The sequence below is a fragment of the Myxocyprinus asiaticus genome, chromosome 10, assembly GCF_019703515.2.
Source record: "Myxocyprinus asiaticus isolate MX2 ecotype Aquarium Trade chromosome 10, UBuf_Myxa_2, whole genome shotgun sequence".
In the NCBI taxonomy this organism is placed as follows: Eukaryota; Metazoa; Chordata; class Actinopteri; order Cypriniformes; family Catostomidae; genus Myxocyprinus; species Myxocyprinus asiaticus.
The window spans coordinates 40,533,892-40,557,845 of record NC_059353.1 but is presented as its reverse complement, the minus strand read 5'-3'; the positions used below and the strand labels follow the sequence as shown (position 1 = coordinate 40,557,845).

Sequence of the window (23,954 nt, the reverse complement as noted above, 5' to 3'; positions counted from 1 at the left end):
TACTATGCACTCAGCCATGTAGTGTTTTAATTTTCAAAGTGTAGTATCATCCCAAATGGAACACTTAACGTTTTATTACTACACAGAAACATTTGCTGTTTAACAGCTGATGGAAGTGACGTTTCAAGCGCACGTGATGTATTGCGCATTAGCCAATCTCAGTTAAAAAAACATACTTATTCACACAGCTTGGGGTGACGGTAAAGCATTCAACTCACATTTGTAAGGTGCTGTATCCACTGAAGTTTCGCCAGCTGCTACATTCATCATTATTTACAATTGTTTTGTCAGACCAGCAGCGCAGCCAGGTAACTCCGCCTCTTCCGCTATCTACGGCAAGCTGCGTGCACTGAGTGCATGAAGTGTCCAACATTCCACACTCCGTTTTTACGGTTGAAAAAGTGCATCATCCGAGTACTTAAAGGACACTTCTTTTTGCTGTATTTTCAGTCTAAATGTACTACTCGCACTACTTACACTACAAAATGGCGTAGAATAGTGCAGAAGTGTGCAGTTTTGAATGCACCTAATCTTAATATGGGCCCTTAGCTCTTCTTGGCGCTTTCATGTGAATTCATAAGAGAAGTAGTAACGTCCGATACGTTCATTCACGAATCAGAGTTTAACTCAATGATCCAGTCGCAGTGGTTGATAGTCCACTAGAGGGGACAGTTTTCAGTGAATAGCAACTTAAATTTCTGTCTGTTCCTCACACAAAGCCATCGAAAGACTTGGAATATAGCACACATGTTCATTTTGAAGCTTGCTATATGAATAGGTGTGGGCAGGATATAACCTTTTGTGTTCCACAGAAAAAAGTCCTAGGGGTTTTAAAGTTTTTATGTGACAGGTTCCTTTAACATGTGGTGTGGACTTAACTCCACTAACAACCCAAATGCACAGGCCAACAAACATGCACACACACACACAGTAAACCCTCAGTTTAAGCACATCCTCTGCCTTGACCCAAGCACCCCAATCACCAAGAGTAATGAATAAAAAAGCAGATCATTCTGCTGAGCTGGTGAGGAGAGAGAATGCTTCACAAAGAGGAAATAGATGAACTCATTTATCTTCTGGCCTCTTAGCTCAACTGTGGAATATAGTCTGCCTTGCTTTAGACTCCCTCTTTATGCTATAGTCAAAGCAGATGTCTTAGTACTGTTGTTTTATCTTTTTCCATGTTTTAAATCATCTCTCTAGACTTGCTTTTGAAACGTAGTTCTTACCACATCGATATCATGATTTCTTTACAGCTTTGCAACCTTCCCTTGGATGTACCTTCTTTCTGCGGTATTCAAGGATACAGAGATGGCTTTCATCGGATATGTTTGCATCAATCTGTTCATCAGCGTCAACACCATCATCTCCACATCCATTTTGTACTTTCTCGGTCAGCTTAACCCGAATGACCAGGTGAGAGAATAGTGAAAAAACATGTCCACATGTCACATAAAAAAATATATATATTTAAAAAAATTACTGTAACAGTTTGATTTATTTTTAACTAATTCAAAGAGTTCTCATCCAAAAATCCTCCACGTGCAGCAATGACAGCTTTTCAGATCCTTGGCATTATAGCTGTCAGTTTGTCCAGATACTCAAGTGACATTTCACCCCACACTTCCTGTAGCACTTGCCATAGATGTGGCTGTCTTGTTGGGCACTTCTCACGCACCTTGTGTGAAAATCCATAAGGCCTGCACCCCTGAGTCTTCTCTTTACAGTTGTACATGAAACTGGTGTTGAGCGGGTAGAATTCAATGAAGCTGTCAGCTGAGGACATGTGATGCTTCTATTTCTCAAATTAGAGACTCTGATGTACTTATCCTCTTGTTTAGTTGTACATCTGCCCTTCCACATCTCTTTCTGTCCTTGTTAGAGTCAGTTGTCCTTTGTCTTTGAAGACTGTAGTGGACACCTTTTTATGAAATTTTCAGTTTTTTGACAATTTCAAGAATTGTATAGCCTTCATTCCTCAAAACAATGATTGACTGATGAGTTTCTAGAGAAAGCTGTTTCTTTTTTGCCATTTTTGACCTAATCTTGACCTTAAGACATGCCAGTCTATTGCATACTGTGGCAACTCAAAAACAAACACAAAGAAAATGTTAAGCTCCATTTAGTAAACCAAATAGCTTTCAGCAGTGTTTGATATAATGGCAAGTGATTTTCTAGTACCAAATTAGCAATTTAGCATGACTACTCAAGGATAAGGTGTTGGAGTGATGGCTGCTGGAAATGGGGCCTGTCTAGATTTGATAAAAATTTACTTTTTTCAAATAGTGATGGTGCTGTTTTTTACATCATTAATGTCCTGACTATACTTTGTGATCAGTTGAATGACACTTTGGTGAATTAAAGTACCAATTTCTTTCCGAAACAGCAAAATCTGTACATTATTCCAAACTTTTGGCCGCCTGTGTGTGTGTGTGTGTGTGTGTGTGTGTGTGTGTGTGTGTGTGTGTATGTCTGTGTGTGTGTATATATATATATATACACATACATATACACACACACACACACACACACACACACACACACACTCACTACCGGTCAAAAGTTTTGAAACACTTGACTGAAATGTTTCTCATGATCTTAAAAATCTTTTGATCTGAAGGCGTATGCTTAAATGTGTGAAATTAGTTTTGTAGACAAAAATATAATTGTGCCACCATATTAATTTATTTCATTATAAAACTAAAATTTAACTAAAAAAAAAAAGTTTTTAAAATGGATGACTTGGACCAAATAATAAAGAAAAGCAGCCCATAAGTGCCCAACATAGATGGGAATTCCTTCAATACTGTTTAAAAAGCATCCCAGGGTGATAACTCAAGAAGTTGAGAAAATGTCAAGAGAACATTTCTGCAAATTCTAGGCAAAGGTTGACTACTTTGAAGATGCTAAAATATAACACAGTTCTGATTTATTTAGGATTTTGTTTAGTCACAACATAATTCCCATAGTTCCATTTATGTTATTCCATAGTTTTGATGACTTTACTATTATTCTAAAATGTGAAAAGCATAAAATAAAATTATAATAAAGAATGAGTAAGTGTTTCAAAACTTTTGACCGGTAGTGTGTGTGTGTGTGTGTATATATATATATATATATATATATATATATATATACATACACAGTGGTGTGAAAAAGTGTTTGCCCCCTTCCTGATTTCTTATTTTTTTGCATGTTTGTCGCACTTAAATGTTTCAGATCATCAAACAAGTTTAAAAATTAGTCAAAGATAACACAAGTAAACACAAAATGCAGTTTTTAAATGAAGGTTGTTATTATTAAGGGAAAACAAAATCCAAACCTACATGGCCCTGTGTGAAAAAGTGTTTGCCCCACCTGTTAAAACATAACTGTGGTTTATCACACCTGAGTTCAATTTCTCTAGCCACACCCAGGCCTGATTACTGCCACACCTGTTCTCAATCAAGAAATCACTTAAATAGGACCTGCCTGACAAAGTGAAGTAGACCAAAAATCTTCAAAAGCTAGACATCATGCCAAGATCCAAAGAAATTCAGGAACAAATGAGAAAGAAAGTAATTGAGATCTATCAGTCTGGAAAAGGTTATAAAGCCATTTCTAAAGCTTTGGGACTCCAGAGAACCACAGTGAGAGCCATTATCCAGAAATGGTGAAAACATGGAACAGTGGTGAACCTTCCCAGGAGTGGCCGGCCGACCAAAATTACCCCAAGAGCACAGCGATGACTCATCCAAGAGGTCACAAAAGACCCTACAACAACATCCAAAGAACTGCAGGCCTCACTTGCCTCAGTTAATGTCAGTGTTAATGACTCCACCATAAGAAAGAGACTGGGCAAAAATGGCCTGCATGGCAGAGTTCCAAGATGAAAACAACTGCTGAGCAAAAAGAACATTAAGGCTCGTCTCATTTTTGCCAGAAAATATCTTGATGATCCCCAAGACTTTTGGGAAAATACTCTGTGGACTGACGAGACAAAAATTGAACTTTTTGGAAGGTGTGTGTCCCATTACATCTGGCGTAAAAGTAACACCGCATTTCAGAAAAAGAACATCATACCAACAGTAAAATATGGTGGTGGTAGTGTGATGGTCTGGGGCTGTTTTGCTGCTTCAGGACCTGGAAGACTTGCTGTGATAAATGGAACCATGAATTCTGCTGTCTACCAAAAAATCCTGAAGGAGAATGTCCGGCCATCTGTTCGTGACCTCAAGCTGAAGCGAACTTGGGTTCTGCAGCAGGACAATGATCCAAAACACACCAGAAAGTCCACCTCTGAATGGCTGAAGAAAAACAAAATGAAGACTTTGGAGTGGCCTAGTCAAAGTCCTGACCTGAATCCTATTGAGATGCTATGGCATGACCTTAAAAAGGCAGTTCATGTTCGAAAACCCTCCAATGTGGCTGAATTACAACAATTCTGCAAAGATGAGTGGGCCAAAATTCCTCCACAGCGCTGTAAAAGACTCATTGCAAGTTATCGCAAACGCTTGAGTGCAGTTGTTGCTGCTAAGGGTGGCCCAACCAGTTATTAGGTTTAGGGGGGCAATCACTTTTTCACACAGGGCCATGTAGGTTTGGATTTTGTTTTCCCTTAATAATAACAACCTTCATTTAAAAACTGCATTTTGTGTTTACTTGTGTTATCTTTGACTAATATTTAAACTTGTTTGATGATCTGAAACATTTAAGTGTGATAAACATGCAAAAAAAATAAGAAATCAGGAAGGGGGCAAACACTTTTTCACACCACTGTGTGTGTGTGTGTGTATAATATGCTACCATTCAAATGTTTGGAATCACCATTATATTTTTATGTTTTTGATAGAAAACTATAATTTTATAATTCAATTGATTAAGAATTTCAATAAAGTTCTTGACAGGTTTTGTCAGAGTCATTTATATAGAGGCAATATTCAAAAAGCAAATAAGATGCATAGCTACTGTATATTGATTGGACAGAGGACCTGCTTTGCATATTGTTCATTCCTCTCTAACCCACTTGCTCTTGCTGTCCTTTTCAGAGCGTTCAGAATGTGTACCGTACCATGAGCAATGTGTTCCTAGTGTTCCCTCAATTCAGCTTTGGGAATGGCTTGATGGAACTGGCACGGCTTGACATGCAGGTGCAGATCTTGAGCGCTTTCGGGGTGGATGCCTACAAGGACCCCTTCACCATGGATGTGCTGGGCTGGATGTTCAGCTCCTTGTTCCTGCAGGGTTTCATCTGCTTCACGCTCCGTCTGCTACTCAACAAGTCACTCCTTCGCAAAGTCAGGTACATGCCTTAGGCTCTGACACCATAGAGTCAAAGTGCTTGTTGGGTCGCTAAAATATTTTTGAAGTAAAAAATATGCCTTGGTTGGCATAGAACTCTTTTTAAAAAAAAAAAAAAAAAAAAAAAAAATTAAATGGATGAGATTAATATTTTCAGTGATTCAGAAGTAGCACTGTCAATTGAACTTTTCATAGAATTAATTACATGATAAGCTGATTAATTAGTCAAATAAATTGCAAGTGCAAACAGTTGCATATATCAATTAATGCTGAAAAAATACCAGGAAGTAAGATAATTCAAAGGCATTACATTATTGTGGCAGGAAAGGTAAAACATACATTGTTTTCTTCAGTATTTTTATTTTAATTTTCTTTTTTTGTCTTTAGTATTTTTGTCATGTTTTCCAGTAAAAATATCCAAACATCCATAAAACAAGATCAATTAAATGAAAGAATAAATTAAAAGTCAACACGTGTAAGAAACATATATACAGATATGTCTTGTATGAATTTTATTTGTATTACCCCAGTGGCAAATTGTTATTTTCTTGTTTTAAGCAAAACTTTAACTAAATTTGCTAATAGAGTGAGAAACACTTAATTTAAGATATGCAATATTCACTGTCCCAAGTGATTTTTCTCATGCAATTGTGCTTCTAAACTACATTTATTTATAGATAAATCTTATCTATATAAATAGATGTTTAGATATTTATAAAAATTCAGTGTTTTTAATGTGTTATTATTTTTGATTAATTGCACTAAATTAATGTTAAATTGAAAGTCCTAATTCAAAGTCATGGTGTTTGAACAATGACCAGCTGAGAAGTTTTGGTTTTAATGCTGCTTTTAATTCAACATTGTATCTGATTTGATGTACATTAATCTGTCCTTCACAGAAAATTAATCTGCCGTAAGAAGGACTTCCTTCAGAGCTACAGTCCCAATGAAGATGAAGATGTGGTGGCTGAACGCCTGCGTGTAAACAGTGGAGATGCAAGTGCAGATATTCTGCAGGTTAACCAGCTGACTAAAGTCTATCAGCACCTGAAGAGGAGGGTACAGGCTGTGAAGCAGCTGTCTGTGGGCATCCCAGCAGGCGAGGTCTGTGCTGTTTGCAAATCAGCATTTATCATTGACGGCTTTCTCATACACAATATTCCGATATTATTCAGAATTTGGCCGTATTCCAGTTAGGTCTGCATCATCTACAGTAAATGCATCAATCTATTAAAAAAAAACTAATTTGAGTGGGGAGGAGACACATTTTTTTTTGTACAAATGTTTAAAAAAAATAACATTAATCAATATGCAGAATTTCAAAAGCATTATTACCTACACTAGACCGTCCAGCTTCATGAGGTATCCACCTGTGATGCTTTTGAAACCGTACTGAAAGAGTTTCCCTGCATGCTGGTTTTTCCTTCAATATCTGGTCTAACTCATCCATTAAAAAAATTATAATTTGAAAATTAACACATTACAAATTTTTTTGGGGGGGGAATTTAATGTTAAAATCATGTATTTTGGTCTATAAAAGTAATTTAAATCTCTTAACCATAAACCATTAGATAAAAAGTTTATTAGCATAATTAGAAACATTAATTTAGTCCAAACTTTTCACTGGTAGTATACATTTAGCAATTTATTGTGAAATGGTATGGAGTCTTCATAATATTCTGATGCCATGCATAGGAATGTGGGAACTAGGAATATTCCAATAGTTGCATGTAAAAGAGCATGTAAACCTTTTTTTTTTTTTTCAAAATAAAGGCTTATAAAGAATATGGGTCTTAATTGGAAAATGATGTGCATGCAAACATTGTCACTGAGGGACTATGTTGTGCTTCATTATTACACATCACACAAGATTTATGATTCAGCTGTTAAGAATAATTTATGAGAGCAAAACATTCAGTGTGAATGAATAGAAGGTCAATGTCTTTCCTTTAGTGTTTTGGATTACTGGGAGTCAATGGTGCAGGAAAGACCACTACCTTCAAGATGCTGACAGGAGACATCAGCCCTACCGACGGCTCTGCTAAGATCCGTGACATTGACGGGTAATGCTTTTCCTTTAAAAACTAACATCTACAGTGCACAAAAAACAAAACTTTAATCTGAATTTTTATCTTGTTTTCCAGTAAATATATTTAAAAAAATCTTTAAAACAAGACATATTTATTATAAAATTAAAAAGAAATTAGATATTACATTTTATATTTAGTGAGATGTATGCTTAAAATTTAAAATTCAAATGTAATTCAAAGGGAAAACAAGTTTGTCTATCCCCAGTAGTATTTTACTGGAAAACAAGACAAATAATTTTTTGCTGTGTAGTATTTTTACTGATGCTTATCGCCTTTAAGATGCACTAAAACCCCTTTAACTAGACAATTTTGTTGGGTTGTCATTGTGTGCTCATAATCTCCCTGGCCTGTGTCATTAGGAGAATGGTTGACATCATAGACTGCAGGAGAGAGGGCATAAACATTGGTTACTGCCCCCAGGTGGACGCACTGGATGACCTCCTGACTGGAGAGGAACATCTCTATTTTTACGCCCGCATCAGGGGCATCTCCAGGAGGGAGATTGACCGGGTAAGGCCACATCTATATCAAATTATTTTTGTCCAGGGAATGGCAACTGGAAAGCTTCTCAAATTGACCACATCATTGCTGTTGCAATAATCAAGGGGGTCTATAAAACCTTGCCAGAGCTATCTGTTAGCCTTCATCTCAATGGCAATTGTTATGCTGGCACGTGACCCCCGGAAGTATGCATAGTGATTGCAGCAATTGCTGTAATTTGCTCATGGAGTGTCAGATCTAGAGACAGATTTTTAGCTATAAATGCCATGAGACTAATTACTTTCGAACCACAGAAAAATGGCAACATCCTGACAATGCCAATTGGCTAATGGCACTTCAAGAACGCACACAGTCTCAAGCCCTTCACTAGCGAATATCCTGCACTGTGACATCAAATGGCAGAAGGCACGGAAAAATATAAGTACATAATGATTTGATTAGATCTCTGGACAAAGAGAGTTTGATATCGCCTGAGTATTGCATTTGACAGAAAACGGTTGGCTTTCCTCCACTTTGATTAACGAGGTAGCTAATTAACCTTGAATTCTCTCAGGATTGTTGGGCAGAAGCAGTTCTGTAAAACTTGCCTTTGGCTGAAGATGCAGAAGAATATTTATCAGTTTTCCTAAAGATTAAAACACTGGTCTAGGCAAACATGTTATATTAGCAAGCTCTGATCAAATTAGTTTAAGTTGGAATACTTTGCCTTTTAAACAATGGTTTTAAGCAATAACCTACAGTACATGAGGCCGTGAGTTACTGTACAGTGATTTTACCACTGGTAAGGAGTTCAACACAAAGCAGAGTGCTTAAAACCCCCTTTATTTTTCTGCCAAGTAACATAGTTTATTAGTCTAACTGTAGGCTGTTTCTGGTTACAAAGTGATGACACGATGTGCCGCTTTAATATAAAAGTTTATGTAAATGTTATATGCATGTAAATGGTATATGCATAAAACACTTCTTTTACCTTCTGTTGTTGACGTCAAAGGCTGTGTGTCCAATCAGACTCAATATTATGGTGCATCAGGGTACATCTTGATAGGAGCTTGCAAAATTAGTATATTCCAACATTTACAGAAGTGTGTCATGCCCTCATTTTAGAAAACCATGAACAAAACTACACAAGGTCAAACAGTATGGCCTAGACAACATTACATATGGGTTCACTTGCAGCAAGGATAAACATGGTTTGTTTCACACTGTGTTTTGTGCAGTGAATTACTGGCCTAGAGCAAGAAACCATTGAAATTCAAGAGACATTTGTCACTCTGTCAGTCTGGCTTTTTGTGCGACAGGGTCGTGGCATCAATGTTCTGTGTCTGTCTTGTGTTCTGTCTTCTGTCTTTGTGAGCGCACGGTTTCAGTTGTGGTTTCCCTGCCGTGCACTTTTTCGGTCAGTCTTGTTTCATGACCGGAGCATGGTGTCTGGATCCTGACTTCCCTGTCTGGTTCGGTTTCGGTCAGTGTCGGGGTCTGGACACTCATGTTCCATGCTCTGTCTGTTATTGGCAGTGCATTGCGCTTATGTCATCTTGGCGGCATGCACTCACATCTATCGTTTATGTCTGTCTCTTGTGACCACGCGCTTTGCGTTGTGCGCCCGGGTCACGATCTGTCTTCATGTTGTGCGGAGGTTCGGTCACTTCGGTCTGAGATGTCGGGTTTATTTGTGGCCAAACTCTTGCACAGGTTTCCTGTCTCATCTTGTCTCCTGTTGCGTGGCAATCACCACGCGATGTACACTCAGGCTTTGTCCGGTGTGAGAATGCACAGCATTGCTTTGTTGGCATTGCCGTGCATTCTCATGTCTTATTGGCATTGGCATGCACTCGTGCCATTCGTGTGTCTGTGTCTTGTGAGAGCACGTGGCTTTATTTTGTTTCTGTATTGCCACGTGTTTCTCAGTCTTGCGTTATACCCCGCCTCCTTGTTTGCCCATTATTAGTTCATTTGTTACACCTGCCCTTCCCATTAACCTGTTTGATTTCCTTCCCTATTTTAGTCTCCTCATGTGTGCTGTCCAGTGCCAGTTCGTCTTGTTTCATCTCCTGTTGGTCTTTTTTTTTTTTTTTTTTTTTTTTTTCAGTCAAATTTCTATAATTTAGAAATAAAACCCCATTTTCTCGTCAAGATAATGGTTCATGATTTTTATTAATAATTTCAATATTTGATGTTAAGAACACATTTGTACGATAAAACATTTTGATATTCTGCTGGGTCGCCACTTGATATCCAATGTAAAATCTGAGTTCTGAAGATTGAGTAAAGTGGATATAAAATGCAACCTAGTCTAAAAATGAAGTAAAACTGGCACACTTTAATGATGATGTTACCCTGCTATAAAAAGGGGCAGAGCAGGAATCGACTTAACTATCTCTGAACGCTATCAGTCATCTCTTGGCTACCAAACGTCTTTGTGAAGAAACTGCTTTTGAAATTGCTTCTGTGGTTTGGCTCATTAACTTGGATTAGTAGAGGATTCCGCGGAAACGGCTGGTAAATTCTGATGTCCTAAAGGGAAGCATACAATGCTAGAACAAAAGAGATTATGTGTAGGTGCATATCACACTGTTAGACCTTTATGGTTTTTGCAGGTTAATGTGAAGCTATTAAAATTCATAGAACGTCTACTTGGATTCTTTGATGTATGAATCCAATTAGTTAAATGAATGCCGAAAACTTGACATGCTCTGTGTTGGGGTCAAATGTCAATAGGCATTTAATCAAAACATTATTCAAAGTGACTCATTCTGATGTCAAGACCACATCGTTAATGTGTTCCAACAACTTGTTAAGCCTTTTTGGGTGAAGTTATTGCTTTATAAATATCAAAAAGACTGTAGATGTGGAACATGATTGTAAAAAAGTGTGATAATGAAGCCAATTTTGTACTTTTATTGGTGCTTGTTAAAGCAAACATTACTGTACTATAGTTATTTTAAGAAACCTTAAGTATTAACTTTGCTGTAGACCTCATCCCTAACTGTTTGTGCTACGAACATGAATGATACCTCAGATTTAATGTCTTTTTGAGGTGTGCTAATAATTTTCTGAGTGATCTAACTTACAGTACATTTTCACCTGGCGAAAGATGAAAAAAAACCAGTTACTTATGATTGGGGAGGGACCCAAGTCATGTCTGGACCAGACTTGAGGGTAGGCTTTTTTGGCTTGGGACAGTATGCAAATATAACAACGCCCTAGCAACCACCCAGAACACCTCAGCAACCACATGAATGTAATAACTTGCTCCGCCTTTGAACCAACTTTCCTTTTGGCTGATATCACCAAACCCTCTTTTTTTTTTTTTTTTTTAACCCCTATCTATCTCCTGCTCCATTCTGGTATGAAACATTTACTTTTCACAATCCAGCCAATTTTCATTGGAAAGAAATGCTGAAATCCCAGAAATTTGTCAGGTTACGGCAGTAATGTGAGTTTTGAACTGTGTTTCATGTTGACTTCTGTATACTCTGCTAGACTCTCAATATTTTCTAATTTTCATCTTTAGGTTGTGAACTATCTGTTGAAAAAGTTGGAGCTGAATTACCACCGAAACAACACAAGTGAGAGCTACAGTTGCGGAACGCGCCGGAAGCTGTCGACAGCCTTGGCCCTGATTGGAAACCCACAGATCCTTCTATTGGTGAGAGAAAAAACACAGATTACTATATAGTAAACCATTCAGCAACACTATAAATCTTTGCACAGCATAAGTTGCATTGAATGTTTTCTCAAAGGGGTTTGAATGGGTAAAACACTGTGCATTCATGACAAACATCTCTAAAGTGTAAAGTCTCATAGCACCTCAGTTATTATGACTTGAAGTAATTTTGGCTTGGGGCATTAAAGGAGAGTTTGTGGGCTTTGCATTTGGTTTTACATTTCTTTTGTTGGCTCAAAACAAAAACAACAACAAAAAACACACCACATTTTTGTTTATCTGTCCCTCTTAGGATGAGCCCAGCTCTGGAATGGACCCACGTTCCAAACGCCACCTCTGGAAGATCATCTCGGAGCAGGTGATGGGCAAATGTGCTGTGGTTCTGACATCACACAGGTATGAATGTTCATGATTCAAACTGCATCACTGCCCTGTATGTTTACTACAGTTGCCTAGACTCCCAATACTCTAATACGGTTTGTTTTATCTGTTGTATTGGTTTGTTTGGCTTTAATTAGTGGTCAGCAAATTATAGTTATAATAGTATGCCCATAAATCTGTTGCCTGGGACAACGGTCAATTATACAGTTTAGCGGTTATTATACAAAAATATATGACCACGATTGACCAATCAAAATCAAGTATTCCAGAGAACCTTGTAATAAACTTAAAGAAATATTCCAGGTTCAATACAAGTTAAGCTCAATAGACTGTATTTGTGGCATGATGTTTAACAACAAAAATGTATTTTGACGCACCCCACCTTTTCTTTAAAAAAGCACAAATTGAGGTTACAGTGAGACACTTACAATGGAAGCGAACAAAAAATCGAAACTAGTTGCGAACTTGCCGCAAATTTGCAGCTTGTTATTTTCAAATGCAAATGAGCTTTTGATTCGCCACAATATTTGTCAGAAGTTTGCAGCTCCTTGTAGGTAGTGGTGTACCTCCGGCAAACCTTTGGCAACAATGGACAATTTGATGCAAGTTTGCTGCAAAGCTCATTTGCATGTGGAAGTTCACAGTGGCGAATTTGCGGCAAGGTTGCTGCAAATTTGCCATGAACTCACGATTTTCATAAGGGTGAGGCCAAATTCTGGAGGGTTTAAAGGCAGAAATGATAAGCTTATACTTTTATAAAAACACTTACATTAATTCTTCTATTTAAACTCTTGTATTATTTGAGCTGTAAAGTTGTTTAAATAATTTTTACAGTCATTTTAGGGTTTTAAAGTTTGACATTTCATCGTCATGGCAAGGAAGTTGTAAAATTGGCTATAACTTTACACAGAAAAGGTTGGTAAGTGATTTTATCACACTAAAATCATGTTAATACACTTATTGTTTACGTCTTGTGGCTATACTTTTGAAAAGGTGAGTATTTTAATGTTTACAGATTGGTCCCTTTCATTGTAAGTGCCTCACTGTTTTTGTGGTTATCAATATTATGCTTTCGACTGAGCTAAACCCGGAAGATTCCTTTAAGATATTTTGTATCTGTTATGCTGCTTGTGATCTTCCAGCATATTGCTTTTCTGCAGAGTGTGGTTTTAAAAAGTGTTTGCCAATTCAGATGGCTTTGGGTGAGTGTAATAGGAAGAGTTTGAGCAATATGTGTTTGTGTTGTACAGTATGGAGGAGTGTGAGGCCCTATGTACCCGTCTGGCTATAATGGTGAAAGGACAGTTCAGATGTCTTGGCTCCCTGCAGCACATCAAGAACAGGTCAGTGGTTCTTCCTCATGAGTCATCAGTTTCCTCCTGCCAATCCTTTTCCTCTGTTCTCACAAGTTTCCTTTGTTTTCCACACCTACTGTTGCACTTTATCTCCAGCAGACACTTCATAATTTTGTCCCTGGTGATAAAATAATGTGTTCATCTGACAGGTTTGGCAAAGGATTCACAGTGAGGATGTATTTAGCCGAGGCCTCTTGTGATATAGATATGATCAGCAACTTCATGCAGCAGAATTTCCCCAGTACATGCCTAAAGGTGAGACGCAATATAGAGCACATCATAAAGTGTTAATACTACTCTTTGTTCTGTCTGTTTTGGGGGAGAATATGTTTGGTCAACATTTTCTTTGGTACTTCATGTATTTAGATTAATTGAACACCTATACCTAAGAGCATATTATTGTTTTAGCTGTCTATTTAACACTATCAATTTTCTGTCCATAAAGGATCATCACTCAAATAGGGTGGAGTATCACGTGCCTGTTGCTCCTGGCGGTGTGGCTTCCATCTTTGACCAATTAGAGTCCAACAAGGCTGTACTTCAAATCAAACACTTCTCAGTCAGCCAGACCACTCTGGATGAGGTAAGATATACAGGCATCACGACTGTCTTAAAGCAATAATTCACCTATACGAATTTGAAAAAAGGAGAGTAATCAAAAAGAGAGAGACACAGATGTGGTGAAATGGAGACTAAATTATTGTTTTGGCTTGCCTCCTCAGGTTTTCATTAACTTTGCCATGGCAAATTCGGACACAGACACGCAGGAAATGACTGAAGGCTCGGACATTGACAGTCTAGACTCCTACAATGCTTTGACCACATGAAATACTTGATCTGCACATAATGGCACTTAATGAACCTTGAAAAAATAAATTAATTTAATTAGATAGGAAATATTCTATAGACTAAATCGTATTTTGGTGTTGTGATCTAGTTGTGTAAATGTCAATTTTTATTGAATAATGAAGTCTCCAAATAGCTGATGAATAATTATTGAAGAATAATATGAAAATGTATTTGTCACTTCACTCTCTTTCGGTTCTTCCAAATCTTGACTTTCTTGCACTTGCAAATATTGATCCAAATTCCAAGTATCTTCATTATGTCATAAGATTATTATTGTTAAAGAAATTGTCTGTTTTGTTAGATACTTTGTCATTTGTATCTCCTTTGAAACCAAATAGAAATACTGTATGTGCAGAAAGTCGTCATTAGTTTACACTTTATGCAAATGCATTAGCCTTTAATTTGTCTTCCTTTAGACAATTCAAATGCTGCTTTACAAAGTAAATTAAGTCTTTTAAAATGTTTTAACTTTTTATCTAAATTATTTGGAGCTTACTAGCACTATCAGATTTTTTTATTTTTTTTTCTAAACAACCAAAAATGTGTTATTCAATACATAATTAAATATGTATGCAGAGTGAAGATTTTATCCTTTTAACTGCTGGCTGCATCACTGCAGAACTTCTCTGGGGTTGGTATAAATCACAAAGACCTTTTTGGCTCCAAGATATAAATGATTCTTCAATGCTGGCACATCTTTACTCTCATTAATATTTTCTCTGAAGGCACATCTCTGTGCAAGAACATACTGAATATTTCAGCGGCTCTTTCCTCTGTCTGCTTCAAGGCACAGTTCCTCTTTTAAAAATGTACCAAGCTTATTTGTACATTAAAGCTATTTTTCAAATGCAGTTGTTGAGCGCTTGTATTATTGAATGTAGTGCAATTGGCTCTTTGTGTCATAAGTTGTGGTCTCCGGTTCCTTTGCTTAGAATATTGAGCACTTTTGAAAGAAGGACTCCAGAAGTTACTACAGTAGTTACTGAAGTGTAAAGTTACTAAAGTACTTCAGACGAAGTCTTATTCATGTGTAAAAGGAAGTAATCACGACTACAGTGTGGATTCTACTCAGTGATCATTTGAACCATGTTTCTTTTTATGTTCATTCCCTATTACACAGTATACACATTTTATGTGTAGGGGCATAGAACAGCATACAGTATGCTTTATATGATATTTAGTTCCTTATGATTTTACAATTGAGATGCATTTGCATTTGTCAAGGCCAAAGGTCAAAAGGAAAAAATGCTAAATTTTGAATTGTAATTAATAAAAAAAAATTAAAACAATTATGCAATGACTAGACAAAAAGACAGAGTATACAGAGTAAGGGAGTGAGACAAACCAACTAATGCACAAAACATAACATAATTAATCAAATCTATTGCTACTGTAATACTTAAAGGAATACAGTATACAGGGTTCTATAAAAGTTAAGCTCAGTCGACAGCATTTGTGGTATAATGTTGATAACCACAAATACATTTTGACTTGTTCCCATTTTTCTTTAAAAAAAGAAAGTGAACGGGTGCCAATCAGTAAATGTCAAAATGCTTACTGTTTCAAAAGTAACAAGATGTTAACAAAATGTGTTATGAATTTATTGTGATTACATTTCTTACTAACCTTTTCTGTGTAATGTTTTTTACACAGAATTTACTTTTTTTATCTTTTTGATGATATAACACTGTAAAACTTTAACCTGTGAATATTGGTCTTGATGTACATTTAAAGAAAAAGGATGTGTTTTTGAATTTAAAACATGGTATGTATGTATATATATATTTATTTATTTATTTTATATTTTTTTTGGGGGGGTAATTTATAGAACACTTCTATTCACAAATCTAAATTGTCATTATATAAACCAAATTTTACACATTTCAAAATAGAAATAGGTCATTATTTTAATATATTGACAGGAGTAAAAACTTTATTTTGTATTTTTTATTAAAGCCTTGAGTATTTCTTTTTGAATATTTCTTTTATAAGTTTTTTTTATTTTATATATACATGTTTTTTTTATTTTGTTTTTTTTTAAGAAGGGATAAATCAAAATTAATTTCAGTGGTAATCAACAACATTTTTACACAAACGCCGTCGATTGAGCTTAACTTGTGTTGAACCCGGAATATAATGCATGTGCAGTGTCCAAAATGATGCCACATCTTGGAGTTTGTAATGGCATTCTACTCGTACTCTATATATACTGTAGATATGGCAGAAACAGTAATAGTACAGGAAGAACTCGCATAGTAAGAACTGCTTTAAAAAATGCAATTAAGGGATACTGCAAAGACCAACAGGTTGGAAAATATACATTTATTACACTAAAAAAAAAAAAGAAGTATTTTTTCTTATATCTAAAATTTCTGCATTTACATTTTTATAATAAAATTGCATCAAATTGAATTGTGTTATTTTTAAATTAATAAATACATTCATTTTAAATTAAGAAAACTTTTAGGAAAAGATTACTCAATTAAATTTGATGGAATTTTGTTATGAAATTGAAATGAGCAAATCTTAATTTTTTTTTAGTGTACCAATAATAATAATAATAATAATAATAATAATAATAAAATAAATAAATAAATATATATCCCCAAGAAAGACGTTTTGTTTTAATCATTTCAATTAGAGAAAGAAAAAATTAACATATAATATAATATAAACTAAGATGAAAGACCCTTATTGAACTTCCTAACTAAAGTCCAGTTGACCAATCAGAACGTGAGTTCGCTGAACTCCTCCCCTTCGCTTCCTCGGCGCTGTTGGCGCGAACTGCAAAAACAAATACACGGTTACATCACTTCGTTTATAGAAATAGTCATTTCTCTTTGTTTAATATCATGGATCGCGACCCTGTCATACAGTCAGAGGCAGTGACATGGACCAAGACGAGAGAGGCGATTGCACAGTTCCGAAAACTTCTGCTGTGTTCAAAATGGTGTGTTTTATTTCGATAATAAGGAAAACAGCTCAAACTTCCTGGTTGTAAATAAACTAACAACTTCATTTGCATTAAACGCAAGTAATATTTAACTGGTTTTTGCAGCTCAAACATCATGAAAGACCCTGTGTGCCTAGGGCTCTGTGAACATATGCTTTGCAGGTAAATTAACTTAGAGATGCGTGTTGCTGACTGCCTTATATTGATCCATTTATGTCCTTCAGAGCACATCATGCATATCTGACTCAAGAATCAACAGTTGATTTATATAAATATAGACACATCTCTCTAGCAATTAAACATTCTATTAGAAACTGATAAGCAATTCAATTCTTTTTCAGGCTCATATAATGTTCAGCAGTCTTATAAATATAATAAATATCATATAATATATAATTATAATGGTGTATATAATCATGGGATTGTAAATAGTATTATGCATGCAATCAAGGTATTGATCAGGCCAACATCAAGAATATCTGTCTGTAGTATAATATATTTAATAATTCTATTGTAACCTGAATTTGATATGTAATGCAAGTCTTGGTCAGGCTCCAATCATTAATAGCCTTGTATAGTAAATATAATCGTACTTTTATAAACTGTATTTGATATGCAATTAAAGTCTTGATCATGCTCATTAATATCTCTCTATAGTTTAATATATAATCATACTACATAATTCAATACATTATCATGCTATTATATATATATATAATCATGCTGTTATTGGTGTGCAATGCAGGTCAGTGTCCTGGGACACAGATCTCTCAGCCTATTGCTAGTTACATCTTAGAGTATGCATGTGGTATGTCATATAGGTCTTGTGCTGGCCCCCACGCTGGAGATGGCTGTAGTATGTGCCACAGTCCTGCATGGGTGAAAGACATTCAGATCAACAGACAGCTCAGTAACATAACAGAGCTCTTCTGCAAGCTGGACTCCCTACTGAACCCTCCAGAGGTCTCGGGTAAGACAAGACCTTCACAGCATGACATGAAGCACCTAAATGAAACTTTAATACATGTATATTATTACATCCTTGCATGCAATATAATGAACTTCTTGAATGAATGTGCTTTTTCCCCCACACATAAATCCCCAAGTGAACTTTGATCCTGGTAAAGACTATAATTATGCAATGTTATTATCCATAGTGGTTTTAGCTGGTTGAGTTAAAGCCATGAAAGGGTGATGTTGCCGGTGGCAGAGAGATGTGCTGCCTGACAGGCAGGTCTGTGCCCCGGAGGTCAGGGTGTTTAATGCTGCAGAGGAGATTGAGTCGGTGGAGGGGTCACACTGGGTCATTCATGCTGGTGAATTCTATAACTTCAAAGACATCAGCTAGGCAGGGGAAGAGGAATAGCACTGAATAAAATTGCTCATTTACACAGTACAATTTGGTTTAGCTCTGCCAACATTAAAAGGTTAATATCAGCAAGAGATATTTAGCCATTACATAAAATGATGTCAAAGCTCATTTAAAGGGATAGTTCACCCAAAAATGAAAATTCTCTCATCATTTACTCAACTTCATGCCATCCCAGATGTATGACTTTCTTTCTTCTCCTGAACACAAACAAAGATTTTTAGTAGAATATTTCTGTGGGTCCATACAATGCAAGTGAATGGTGTCCAGAACTTTGAAGGTCCATAAATCATATAAAAGCAGGATAAAAGTAATCCATATGACTCCAGTGGTTAAATACATATCTTCTCAAGCGATTTGATAGGTGTGGGTGAGAAACAGATAAACATTTAAGTAACTTTTCACTCTAAATCTTCACTTTCTTCATTTGTTTTTGGTGATTCACATTCTTCATGCATATCGCCACCTACTGTGTAGGGAGGACTTAAATATTGGTCTATTTCTCACTCCCATCTGTCTGCTTCTGAAGATATGGATTTAACCACTGGAGTCATATGGATTACTTTTATGTAGAGCCCAACCACTATGGGATTTTTGAGACCGATACTGATTTTAGAGGGGGAAAATTCATAGATTACCGATATGGTGGCCGATATAGTTCATTTTTGAGCTGGAATGAAAACAGACCTTTTCTATATGGATTGTGCACCGATTTTGCACCGATATGACTATGCAAAGGTACTCAGAAGGCTGCTTTCTTAAACAAATATTTTTATCAAAGAACATTTGACATTATTATTATACATTGTCAACAAATTCTAGAAATGAACACTGAGAAAATAAAGAATAAATAAAAATACAATAAATAGCTTAATAAACATCAGTACTGTTAGTATAAGTCAATTGCTGAACATTTAAATAAAGAATAAAATAAATAAAATAAAATAAAATCAGTACTGTGTGTTTAGTATCAGTCAATTGCTGACCATTTAAATAAAGAATAAATAAAAATAAAATAAATTGCTTGATTAACATCAGTACTGTTTAGTATCAGTCAATGGCTGACCATTAAAATAAAGAATAAAATAAAAGAAATGGCTAAATAAACATCAGTATTACTGTTTAGTATCAGTCAAATGCTGACCATTAAAAATAATGAATAAATAAAAATAAAAGAAATTGCTAAATAAACATCAGTACTGTTTAGTATCAGTCAAATGCTGACCATTTAAATAATACATTAAAATAAATAGCTAAATAAACATCAGGGGCCGGTTGCACCAGTTATACGTACATACCACTTAGCCTAGTTGTGGTGTAAATGGGCACTAAGTCACAATTTACGCTCTACTAAATATTTGAGCGTTGCACCATTAAAGTGATGTAGGACGTAACCCTACGTATCAACTAAATATACACGGCAGCCGATATATCGGTCGGGCACTAATATGGATTAAACCATACTTGGAGAACTTGAACACCAATCTGGACAACATAAAACAGTATAATCTTTGGCCTGTCCCCCCCAGGACCTTGAAAAAAACAACTATTTCTATGGCATTGGCACAAGAAAAAAGGCATAAACTCTCCCCATCGTGTATCAACAGGAATTCTTGGTACTGAAATGTAGTCTCCCACTCCATAGTACAGTGTTCACAGATGGATCCAAAACGGATAACAGTGTGTCAGCAGCAGTAGAGACTGGAGATCAACAATATGGCATACATATTCCAGAACAGCTCTGTCTTCACAGCTGAGGCCCAAGCGCTGCTACTGGCTCTGGAAAACCTTGAGCAGGGCCAAGGACGAAACTTATTAATCGCTACAGACTCAAAGTCTTGCCTTCAAGGACTTGAATCCATGGAGACCGATCACCCCATAATCATAAACATTTTGACTAAAATACATAGATTACAGAAGAAGGATTTCAACGTTATCTTCTGTTGGGTGCCGGGACATATTTGTCTGGCAGGAAATGAAAAAGCAGATACAGCTGCAGAAGAGGCATTAAACTTGGAGATCTCAGAATGTCTGATACCACCCTCTGACCTCAGGCCATTAATTAACTCGTATATCACCAATAAGTGGCAATCAGAATGGAATGAGTGCGACAGCAATAAACTATACGAAATAAACCCCAGGGTCCAAAGCAACTACTCTCAAAATGTTAAATTTAGGCACGATCAAATAGTGTTTACCAGATGCCGACTGGGCCATTCAAGACTAACACATGCATTTCTACTGACTGGTGAAGATCCTCCCATACGTATACCTTGCCAAACCCCTATGACCATCAAGCACATTTTATTGAACTGTAAAACTTTTGGAACTATCAGACAATGCTTCTATACAGAGACTTTCTTAATAAACTTTTTTTTTTAAAAGTGCCATCTGAACAGATTTTACAGTTTTTATCTTGTATAAACTTAAAGTGTCTTATCTAATATTGCAAATATGCCGACATGGCGTTAAAACTAAATAAACAAACAAACTAAGGTTAAAAATGTGTGTGTGTGTGTGTATATATGTATATGTGTGTGTGTATGTGTATATATATATATATATAATATAAATAAAATAAAGGTTTTTATACTTTTAGGTTTTATGTTGTGGCTATTTTATTAGAAGTATTTTTATTAGGTTATTTAAAAACCTGAACTAACATTTTTATGTCAAAATTGTATGTATAATATAATACTTAACTGACATTGACACAGTCTTGTGGGTCTACAGTAGTCCATTCTGTGAAATTATAATGTTTTATGGGGGTTTCTTTGTCACATGATGACAAAATGGATTTGTTCTTTTTGGTTAAACTACATTGAATTCGATTTGGCAATCAACTGATTTTCCTAGTATTTTAATAATATTTTTAAAGAACTGATTCACTGTTGTTTTTACTTATGGCAAATATAATCATAAATCTATATTTTTTACAAGAATTTCAGCCTTAATCTCTGAAAAGTTATACCACCTAGACATTTTCATCATAAAAGGGTGTATTTGTATTGTATTTTTGAAGAATTTAATAGATCCAGACAAAAAAAATTTGTCACATAATTGACTCTTAAATCTTTTGTTAAATGTGAATCAAATGTAAGTATTTTTTTACAGTGGATATCATGATGTGATTCTCCTTATGTTTAGCCATGACCACTGATGCTGTACACTCAAAAGAGACCCCCGTCTCCAAGAAGAAGAACTTCAAGATATGGTTTAGCCCAAAGAGTCGCAAAGTACGCTGTTGCGTTGAGAAGCCTGAGGTAAACTTATCTAATGGAGATCAGCAAAAGAAACCAACTACATCACCTGCGTCCAAACCTAAAGACCTGTCTGTCTTCAACTTCACCTCATCCTCCCAGGACTCTGGATCCTCAACTCCTCCACGTGGTAAGGTAACTAAGAAAACAAAGGCAAAGAGGGTCAGCCCAGCCTGCAAACAAGCCCGTGGTGCTAAAAAGCCCGTAACAAGAACTCAGGCTAATCAGGAATGTAAAAAGCTAAAGCTAGAGGCCATCAACCAACAGTGGGGCTTTGGTAAAGAAGGTGCTATTGACAGAAAGTATGAAGATGATGAGATGGTGAGCTCTGGAGATGACAACAAGAAATCCAGTAAGAGAGTGTCTTTTCAGTGCCCCAGCAGCCAGCCTGAGGAACCTCAGAAGACTGTCCACCAAGGAGAAAATCAAAATCTCAGTCCTGACGTTGAAGGCACTGAGTCTGGTGGTGAGATGCCAAGCTCCCCAGCACCTACTTCTAATGACCAGCAGTCTGAGCCTGTCACAGATATTCCAAAATCAAACAAAACTGCCCCAGGGCCTATTCAATCTTCCCCTTCCAGAGTACCGAAGAGAACCAGAGATAACCAGGAGAGTGATTATCCACCTAGTACACCAAAAAGACCCAGAACAATTCCAGGACGGAGGACGAGATTATCTAGAGAAGGAACCACACAGTCCACACCTCCTCCAATTGAAGACCTTTCTCCAAACCTAAAAACTTTCAAACAGTCCAAAAAGGAGCAGAATGTGAAGCCGCACCTCTCACCTTCAGTGAGAAGAAGGTCGCCAGCTACCCCTGTCCTTGGAAGGAGGTCTCCTGGGGTAAGATGCAACCAGAGCAGTCCATCTTACATGAAGAAGAACCACAAGGGAGAGACGCCACTGCACTTGGCTGCGATAAAGGTTTGTGATGGTTAAGATTATCCATGCCCTGTACCAGTAGTTCTCAATTGCTTTTTCTTAGGACCCAGGCATTACTTCTGTAATTCAATTTGGGGCCCCGAATGACGCAGAAATTACACACTTTACTTTTAGAATCAAACATCGAAATATATATATTTTACTATGAACTGCATAGGCAATATATTTTCTTTTACCGTGTGTAGTTTCTTTCATGGTTTTCAAAGATGAAGGAATGTCAAACTATTTGTTTATGTTGGCATTTACCTAACTTACGTAAATGCCAACCTTACCTAAGTGATGGATGAATTCATGCCAAAATACCATAGAGTTTGATTGGACACACAGCACTTTATTTAGAACACCTGTACACATACTTATTTATGCGATTATCTAATCAGCCAATCATGTGGCAGCAGTGCAATGCATAAAATCATGCAGATACGGGTTAGGAGCTTCAGTTAATGTTCACATCAACCATCAGGATGGAGAACAAATTTGATATCATTGATTTTGACTGTGGCATGATTGTTGGTGCCAGACGGGCTGGTTTGAGTATTTCTGTAACTGCTGATCTCCTGGGATTTTCACGCACAACAGTCTCTAGAGTTCACACAGAATGGTGCCAAAAACAAAAAACATCCAGTGAGCGGCAGTTTGACCCCGTTTTTTCTGCACAGGGTGATGTGGAGGAGGTACGAAAGCTCCTTGCTCTGGGAGCCGACCCCAACCTGAAGGACAATGCAGGCTGGACACCACTGGTGAGCCAAGAGAACCCACACACCTGATGTAGCATACATATTTTACACACTACAGTTTTGTTTCTTGTGTGATACGTGAGCTTCTATTTGGTGAAAATGGTTGGAAAGCTTTTGCTTGTTGGGAAAATGTATCTTATCCTTGCAGAAAGCTTGATGTTCACTCAATACTCAACTGCTATGAATGGTTAATGTAGATTTCGTGAATACTCTTTCATGTTGTGTGGGTGTAATGTAAGTATTTTATCCTGTGTTTTTTGCTTTATCCTGTAAATCTTGCGTACCATTTAGTTTGAAAATTGTAGGTGCGAGAATTAGGGAAAATTAAAAGTTAACGCGTACTAACGTGTAAAAGTTAAAACGTTGAAATCCTTCTTCTGTAATCTATGTATTTTAGTCAAAATGTTTATGATTATGGGGTGATCGGTCTCCATGGATTCAAGTGCTTGAAGGCAAAACTTCTCTTGCCACATGAATAGGTTTGCATTTACTCTGAGTGCTTTCATTCCATACATTGTCATACATGCAAAAGACAGGTTGCATTGTATGGCTTAAGGGCTTTTGCTAGCT

At 36.5% G+C, this 23,954-nt stretch overlaps 2 protein-coding genes across 2 annotated transcripts in view; both read left to right on the top strand.

The window, feature by feature from the left end:
• LOC127446758 (glucosylceramide transporter ABCA12-like) overlaps window positions 1–14,968 on the top strand; it is a 54,915-nt gene extending 39,947 nt beyond the window's left edge. The window contains exons 35-45 of the mRNA XM_051707946.1: window positions 1,257–1,416; window positions 5,028–5,281; window positions 6,180–6,384; window positions 7,234–7,343; window positions 7,730–7,880; window positions 11,386–11,520; window positions 11,831–11,934; window positions 13,170–13,262; window positions 13,424–13,529; window positions 13,720–13,857; window positions 13,997–14,968. Of these exons, the coding sequence (XP_051563906.1) occupies window positions 1,257–1,416; window positions 5,028–5,281; window positions 6,180–6,384; window positions 7,234–7,343; window positions 7,730–7,880; window positions 11,386–11,520; window positions 11,831–11,934; window positions 13,170–13,262; window positions 13,424–13,529; window positions 13,720–13,857; window positions 13,997–14,101 (1,561 nt within the window). The 3' untranslated portion in view covers window positions 14,102–14,968. The remainder of the gene's footprint in view (window positions 1–1,256; window positions 1,417–5,027; window positions 5,282–6,179; window positions 6,385–7,233; window positions 7,344–7,729; window positions 7,881–11,385; window positions 11,521–11,830; window positions 11,935–13,169; window positions 13,263–13,423; window positions 13,530–13,719; window positions 13,858–13,996) is intronic.
• Window positions 14,969–16,918: 1,950 nt separating this feature from the next.
• LOC127446762 (BRCA1-associated RING domain protein 1-like) overlaps window positions 16,919–23,954 on the top strand; it is a 29,267-nt gene continuing 22,231 nt past the window's right edge. Inside the window, exons 1-5 of the mRNA XM_051707949.1 lie at window positions 16,919–17,073; window positions 17,182–17,238; window positions 17,898–18,046; window positions 21,593–22,629; window positions 23,307–23,387. Of these exons, the coding sequence (XP_051563909.1) occupies window positions 16,976–17,073; window positions 17,182–17,238; window positions 17,898–18,046; window positions 21,593–22,629; window positions 23,307–23,387 (1,422 nt within the window). The 5' untranslated portion in view covers window positions 16,919–16,975. The remainder of the gene's footprint in view (window positions 17,074–17,181; window positions 17,239–17,897; window positions 18,047–21,592; window positions 22,630–23,306; window positions 23,388–23,954) is intronic.